The following is an 8240-nucleotide window of genomic DNA, read 5'->3' as shown; positions in this document are numbered from 1 at the left end:
CTCCAAACCTAGCGGCGTGGGAGGAAACAGACTATGAAGTTACCTTCTGCCTTTTATTTTTGTATTTAAAATAAACTTTCCCGTTGCTGTTGAAATGTGTTGGTTAAAGTGTTGCAGTTAAAAAAATACTATATAGCTGATGGAGTGTTATTGTTTTGATACAATCTGTAACCAGAAGTTTATTAAAGCCTTGATATTTATTGTTTCTTACTTAGCTTTTATCAAGTGGTGATTTTATGCAATGGCATCAAGCCACAGTTCTTCACCAGTGCCTCAGTCAAACAGCAGTGATGCTTTCTTTAAAAAGGAAATGGATGCCACAAAATGTTTTCGACCTGTGCAGTCGCTGCCTGATGTGTGTCCCAAGGAACCTACAGGTAATGTCGGTGTAGGGGAGAGTGAAAATGCAGTTAAATTTGCTAATCCATTTACAATTGTTCAGTCAAATTTTCTCGTATACTGGGTGTAGTGTACTAAGCCATAGTCTTATTTCAAAGTATGCTGTAATTCTGCTTTATACTACCTAGTGTCCCTTTGGAGCAATGGGAGAGCCTTCCTATTTGCAGCTTGGTTTTAGATGTCCACTTTATAGATGGGATCTTGCTTGTGTGATTCCACATTATAGCTATGATCCATACTACATGCAAGAAGAGGGTATATTCTGTCAGAGCCTGTAACAGACCTGTCCGGCGTGCTTGAAGTCTAGCTGCATTACTTCTGTGAAACACCCCAGCCTTCTTGCAGTGGGAAGCAAGAGACCAGAACCTCTCTCTAGCACTGTCTTAAGTCTATAGTGCTATCGTAAAACCAGGTTTTGGTCACATTTATAGCTGCTGTGGTATGCTAAAGCTGTGTTTATAAAAAAGAGTAGGTGGGGTGGGATCTTAAGAATTATGAAATATAACGCTAATGAATTTCAACTGTTATTCTGATCAAGTTCAGATTATTGAAAATATGTTTGTGGTTGGAATTTTTTTCTCTTCAGTAGAAGGTAATGTTGTTGATCTAAATATATTTAGTGAGTGTGAATACACTACTGTGTTCAAAACTTGTTTTGGTTAATCTGATCGAAAAAATGCAAGTTAAAGTATTGCAGAAGGAGAATATCATGCGTCTTTTGCACAGATAATTCTGATCCACATGTAACTGTGGAAACATGGTTTGCTTAAGAACCACATTTTAGCAAAAATACAACTTTCAGTTTCTCACCTTAACAAACGGTCTTGTCTTTTGTGCTGCAGGCGATTCCAGTAATTTATGTGACAGCCCATCTCTAGTTGTGGATCAGCACAGATGGACTATTTATCATTCCAAAGTCAATCTCCCAGCAGCACTAAATGATCCTAGGTTAGCAAAAAGGGAATCTGATTTCTTTACAAAAACATGGGGAGTGGACTTTGTGGACACTGAAGTCACGCCTCCATTCTACCTCCCACAGATCACCAAGGAACATTTTGCATTATACCAACAGGAAATCACTCCGGTAAGAACCCAAAATTAGATGCACGTAGTACTAGGGGCCAGAAAGAGATTTGAGATCCTTCTTCTAATTAGAGAGTGTCCCTGTTAGTAGTCATCATACAGTTAGCTGATAATTAATTTGCTCTTCAGTGCTTGTTGACTCTTCATTAGGCATTTCTTTTATAATCTCAGTATTTGTAGTGTGGAAAATGCTGTCTAAATTCTCTCTGGGCAATTTCATATTTCTTTTAATTTGTATTTCTGAATACTGTGCTCTGTACGAGGGCTTACAGTTCCTATTTATTCTTTCTGATTATTAATCCTTTTTCTGTAAGGATTGTTTAATGATTAGGCTCTACAGTGCAACATAGCATTTTCAGACCTTTGCATCAAATATAAAACATGACTATGTGCTGCAAGGCTTGGGGATATTTTTTAAGAGTCTCTAATGTAAACATTTATACGTGAAGTTCTTAAGCTATACATAGGCCTATTATTTTGATGATTTCTTTTGTAACAGGAAAGTTTAAGCTACATCTAAGGACACCAGGACCAGTAGGAGACTTCTACAAACTCTTAAAATACAGGTGTCAGTAAGTATGTAGTATTCTTTCTTTTTTTAACTGAAAGAACATGTAGAAGTCTCCCACTGTTTTCTGCTTCCTTGGTTTGTAACTTTCTTATTTTTTGCTGTTACAGAATTAGCTGCAGGAAGTGTTACTTATGTAAATCGTAGTTAAAGAATATGGAAGGGAATTGTCTGTAACTGAACTATTGTAATTAGTTCACACATTCAACATTTAAAATGTTTAAGAGCTCATCTGTAGCATGTAATGCAGTGACTGCGAAATGAAAGAAGGTTTTAGGAAGAGGGCACTGACTCGTGATGTAGCTTCTAGCAGAGATCTAGCTAACATAGGTGTTCTTTAGAAATGTAATTTCTCACCGCTATGGTTTCTGGTGTTGTTTACACCTGTGGATAAAATTTGAAGCTCAGCATGATGAAACAAGATACGTGGTTTCAGCAAGGTGCTCACTAGTAAGATGTGGAAGCAATTTCTACTTTGATCCGATTTAATTTAGTAATGTAAAAGCATTAATTGTGTGTTAGTGTGATTTCTGGATTAGACAGCAAATAAATGTTTAGATATGTAATTACAATTGCTCTATGGTTATATCTCATTATGTAGAGAGGTCATTACACTTCTTGAACACTTTTGTGTTCATTTTCTCTTGAGATGTAAAGATACTGAAAAAAACCCATACAAACCAAAAATTTCAACCTGTGTTACCTTTCACTTGGGCAAACATCATCTGAGCTTTTAAGAGGAAAAAAAAAATATTATTGTGAACTTGTCAGAATTATTTGGCGTAATGCAGTATGTTTCACTGAAAATGTTCTGAATGTTCTGTTTCAAAGGAAAAAAAAATCTTTTTAAAGCCTCAAAGTAATTCTTTAATATATTTTCTCTTTTACAGAGAGAGAAGGTTCATGAAAGATGCAAGAATATTTGTACTCCTAAAGATACCTTCGACAGGACTCTATTACATACCCACGGTACAGTCAAAGCCTTCCTTTAGTCGTTAAAAAGTAATTTCTTTAATGACTGCTATAACATACTGATCATCTCCTTTACTTGCTGAAGGGCTTCATGTGCAAAAATAGCTGCTGGTGAAGAATAATTGAAAACCCAGACATGGTTGATTAGAAGTGTTCATGACCACTGCTGATATTTTATAGGCCAGAATGCTTGTGATACCTGCTCTTAAACTTTTCCTTGGCATGTTTGCATTCATGGCAGGTCATTATGTCCCTGGCAGTGTTTTCTTTAACTTCCTTTTATTTAAGATCTGTTGAAACTGTTGCATCAAATTTCTAGCAGCTGTTGACTTTGCAACGAAGAATGGCAGCGTTGGGCCATTCCTGTCTCTCTGCCATAAGGATCACGGAATGGCTAAGATGGGAAGTGATGTCTCAAGATGGCCTAGGCCAACCCACCTGCTCAAGCAGGGTCACCTACAGGAGGACAGTGCCTGGTTGGGTTTTGAATTTATCCACAGATGGAGATTACACAACCTCTATGGCAACCTATTTCAGTGTTTGACCACCCTCACAGTAAAAGTGTTTCCTTACATTCAGATGAAATTTTTCATGTATCAGTTTCTGCTCATTGTGTCTTGTCCTGTCACTGGGCACCACTGAGAAGAGCCTGCTCTGTCTTCTTTACAACCTCTCATCAGATATTTAAAAACGTTGATAAGATCCCCCCATAGCTTTTCCAGGCTAAACAGTCTCAGCTCTCTCAGCCTCTCCCCCTGTGAAAAATGCCCTGGTCTCTTAATCGTCTTTGTGGCCCTTCGCTGGACTCGCTCCAGTATGTCTAGGTCTGTCTTGTACTGGGGAGCTCAGAACTGGGCACACTGCTCCATATATCTCACCAGAGTGGAGAGGGAGGATCACCTTCCCTCAGCCTGCTGGCAATTCTCTGCCTAATGCAACCCAGGATGCTTTGCCACAAGAATGCATTGCTGGCTCATGGTCAGTTTGTTTTCTGCCAGGACCCCAGGTCCCTCTCTGCAGGTATGCTTTCCAGCCACTAGACCCCTAGTGTGTACTGGTGGTTGGGGTTATTCCTCTCCAGGTGCAGGACTTCGCCTTTTCCTGTGTTGAACTTCATGAAATTCCACTCTGGCCAGTTCTCTGGTTAGTATTTCTCTGATTACTGTTAGCAAGGACTACCTGGCAAACTTTTTTTGGTGTCCACAGCTGTAGCAAGGCTGAATTTTAAGATTTTATGGAAGTAGTTCAGCTAATATGAAACTGGACAAAGGAAGGCGAGAGGCAAAATGAAAAAAAGACAAGCAAAAGGAAAAGAAACACTCATAACCTGGAGAAAACTTTTAATATTTAATTTATTTTAATTCTCAAAAATGGTAGCATAAAAAGGTTCATTTGCCAATCACTGTTTGATCAGGCTTGTCTATATCAATGTCTACAGGTAATGCAGCAAGAAGCGTTCAGTAGTTTACTCCTTTTGATCAAGTTCTTTCAGTCGGCTTTCTTCCTCTTTTTCCATGTAAAAGGAAGCCCTTCTGTAGGGTTTCTCTGTACTTGGCGTTATTTTGGAATAGCTGTTCCTGAATGAGTGAGTCTGTGGTGCATACTGCAAAATAAAAGTTCCTTCTTCAGGCTTAGCGTAATCCATTTTGAAAGAGGCTTTTGTTTTTAAAAGGAGAAAATGACTGTGTCACGAAAGTAACTGGGAGCTTCTTGGGTAGATGGACAGTTCCTAGTAGAAGCATCATTTGGTAAACTGAAACTCTGTTTTCTATAGTTTCTTTGTTAGCGTTGCCTGTCTTCCTCTAACTCCAGCCCACAAGACTTGGCCTTTCACTTCCATAGGAGTTGGTCTGTCCAAAGATTGAGGACAGCACGATGATTCCTAGGTTGCCTTTTGTATTTCAATACAAATAAAGTAACAAACAAACAAAGTAAGAAACAAAGAGGTGGGAGATAATGCTGATGTAGCACTTACCATGTTTGTCAGGGTCGAGTAGACCGTCCAGCTGAGGTATGGGCTTGTTGTTTTTAAATTCCTCACCTTTTTTGGCCTCCAGTGTGCCCCCTCTTCATGATGCACATTAAGTTAATGGGTAGAGGAGGAAAAGGGGGTTTTGGCTGAACCTCAAAAGTCTGAATTTGCCTTTTCTTCAAGTTCTGCTGGAGTACAACGATGCACCTCTTTTCTCAGCTCAACTATCTTACCCTCTGCAGTTGTCAGGTCAGCTTACTTCAAGGGAAGGGCTACTTCTGTGCTACTTGCTCAGTGTGCTCAGGAGTCTGTCCTGAGTCCTCATTCATTCTTCCTGCCAGCCTCTGTGCATCCATCTTCCAAGTGCTGTACAGAAGTGATTATATGGGCAGCTTCAATCTGGAGCATTAAAATTGGGGTGATGTTAGAGGGACCTTTCACTGGCCCTTGCCAGTTGATTGAACAGTGCGTTAAGGAATGTGAAGTGCTAAGTAGATTGCTTTGTATGACATAACATTTTCACTGTCAAAGCAGCCAAGTGCGAGCACCTTTGAATACTCTGAGCACGAGACCTAAACTACAAAGGATAACAGAGTGTTTCAAAGAATCAGAATATTTTAGGTTGGAAGGGACTTCAGAAGGTCTTTATTGCAACTGCCATCTCAAAGACAGTTCAGCTGTGAGGTCAGGCCAAGCTGTTTAGGGTTTTATCCAGACGGGCCTTGAAAACCTCCAAGGATGGAGAGTATCTAGCCTTTCTGGGCAGCCTGCTCCAATGCTTGATTGTCCTCATGATCCTCATGTTTTCCTCATGTTCAGTCAGAACCTTTCCTTTCAATTTATAACCACTGTTCCCTGTCCACTCCCTGTGAGGAACCTGGCACCGTTGTCTTGAAAACTTCCTCATAGGGTTTCATAGTGTTCAAGGTAATTGTTTTCCATTGTTTACTCATGAATGACTACTTGTATTTTGTTTAATTTTAGATAAATCCAGGACAGATCTGGAACAAGTACCTAAGGTATGCTTCCTGTGCACTCTAAGCTTTTATAAGGATTTATCACATGTAGTCTTGAATATATGAATGAACTCTCTTCTTTGTAGAAATTTTGTCCAAGGTGATTACTTGAGCTGATTCTCAAGAGGATCTGCAGTGCTCAGAATTTACAACAACTAAGAACAATCTGATTTTTCTTTCTTTGTTGTTGTCATTGTTTCCCGTGGTCTTGATTTTTCTCTTAAAGTAGAATACAAATGCCATGAATTCTTTCATCTTTCATAGTTAAAACCTCAGAGCTGGGCAAAATTAGCCACTCTATGTTCTAGGGGGAAAAGGAAACTGAAGAGTTTGATAGAAGCTTGAATATTGCATAGTGTACAACTTAGCATTAGGTTTAACTCCTTGAATCCTTGAGCAAAGCCCTCTTGCATATATGCTTGCAGCATATATGATGTGGGTTTTTTGTGACAGGTTGACAAAAGACACAACTCCAGATTCCATTTCAGTCTGAATAATTTTTTTCTAGGTAAGTCAGAGTGTTAATATGGGTCAGCATCTTTGTGCCAGCCGTGTAGGCTGTTACTTGAATAGCTGTCATTGCAATGTTTAAAGCCCAGGAAACAAGAATGTTTGAGTGTGGTGTGATGCTATAGTCTATGTTGAACCTTTAAAATTACACTTCATAAATAAAGGGAAAAGGGTACTACTGTCTGCCTGGAAGCTCAAGGTTTGTACCAGTTTTGTCAAGTAAAAATAATGTTATCAGAGAGAATTTTAGTTCAATAGTTCTCTGAGATGTGTAGAGTTAATGTTACTGACTCTGTGACCAGCACGTTTGCTGCACTGTGCTAAAGGAGATCAGCTTGAGGTTCTGTTCCCTCATAGGTAACACTTGCTGCACCCTGACAGCTGGCTGGATCCTCAGTCTTGTAGAAGCTGTGGCCCCAGAAATGAGCACATCAGCAGTAGGATGCCCTTGCTATTGAAGAACATTTGCTCTGATCCTTTAGAGGACCCACCTGCAGTTTAATGCTGCCTACGTTTTCATGCACAGCATGTTTAGATCATCTTGGGTGCTTAATAACCTATGTAATTTTGGAGCTGTGGCTTCCACTTTTAGGAAGATGAGACTTTGTCAGATCACACAAGCTTTTAAGATGTAAAGTAAATAGGTTATAAGGTCTGGAATGAATTTGTCTGGATAAATGAAAACTTGTCTTTTGAAAAATCAACAAATAAGGTCCATGTTAACTTCATGAGACAGGAGGTGTGTTAAACTGGGGAAGAAAATGTAGGGGTGAGAGAGGTGCATTTATTTCTTTTGTTTTTCTGTTTCAGATTTTTATGAAACCAGATTTTGCCTTGGAAGATTCCTTAACATTTAATGCCGTTTTACCATGGTCTCATTTTAGTACTGCTGGTGGAAAAGGAAATCGTGACGCAGCTTCCTCCAAGTTACTTCAAGAAAAGGTACAAATTTGACACAAGATGTCATTATCCATCACAGCTGTTACTACAGAGAAACTCCATTGCTGCTGTTCTGTACTGTTTCTTGAGACATCACTGTTGTGAGCTTTATCTCTCATTTGACATTAGGCTGCAGATTGTTACTAAACAATGCAGGAAGCATCTTACTGAAAGAGAACTTTTTTCCCCTGCTAAATAAATGTATTTATCAAACCTGGAAAAAAGAATCTATATATGGCATAATAATTGGCTCTTCATGACCACTAAAACTTAGTGAAGCAGGTGTATATTGAGAACTTCAGAGATGTGGAGCTGTTTGTTAGGGAAGAAGAGCAGTTCCATGAGAAGGGAAAGCTAGAGGTTGTACACTGTTTAAAACTATTGCTTTCTCACATCTCAGGAAAACTCCAGATTCAAGGCACTGTGGTTTCTGTGCTAAAAGAAATACTAAATCCTAAGGTTTTGTATGTCAGGGGCTTCCTCTTACCTTTTGTTGTCATGTCATCTGCACTGATCCATTTTTTGCATTTCACAAAGGACTTGAGTGCATTGGAGAGCATGAAAGCAGAACTGTTTCTTTCATATTGGAAACAGAAGTCTTTATTTATTCTTTTTTTTGTTAGTTATGTAGCCATAGTATAGAAAATCCCATAATAAATAATTTTTATGGTACAAACACCCACAAAATGCTTATAGAAAATCTACATAATTTTGGAGTCTTTTTTCTAACTTTAATTTTCCCTCCTGTTTAACCTACTAAAGCCTCTGGGAGGGGGTGGGG

General features: G+C 39.0%; 1 protein-coding gene across 1 annotated transcript in view; it reads left to right on the top strand.

Moving 5' to 3' along the window:
- The first annotated feature begins 215 nt into the window (after nt 1-215).
- The window catches only part of VPS54 (VPS54, GARP complex subunit), a 42591-nt gene continuing 34566 nt past the window's right edge, over nt 216-8240 (top strand). The window contains exons 1-5 of the mRNA XM_009282604.1: nt 216-377; nt 1242-1483; nt 2941-3019; nt 5979-6013; nt 7331-7462. Coding sequence (XP_009280879.1) covers nt 242-377; nt 1242-1483; nt 2941-3019; nt 5979-6013; nt 7331-7462 — 624 coding nt within the window. The 5' untranslated portion in view covers nt 216-241. The remainder of the gene's footprint in view (nt 378-1241; nt 1484-2940; nt 3020-5978; nt 6014-7330; nt 7463-8240) is intronic.

The sequence above is a fragment of the Aptenodytes forsteri genome, unplaced genomic scaffold (assembly GCF_000699145.1).
Source record: "Aptenodytes forsteri isolate BGI_AS27 unplaced genomic scaffold, ASM69914v1 Scaffold582, whole genome shotgun sequence".
NCBI lineage: Eukaryota > Metazoa > Chordata > Aves > Sphenisciformes > Spheniscidae > Aptenodytes > Aptenodytes forsteri.
This window is presented reverse-complemented; position numbering and strand designations above follow the sequence as displayed.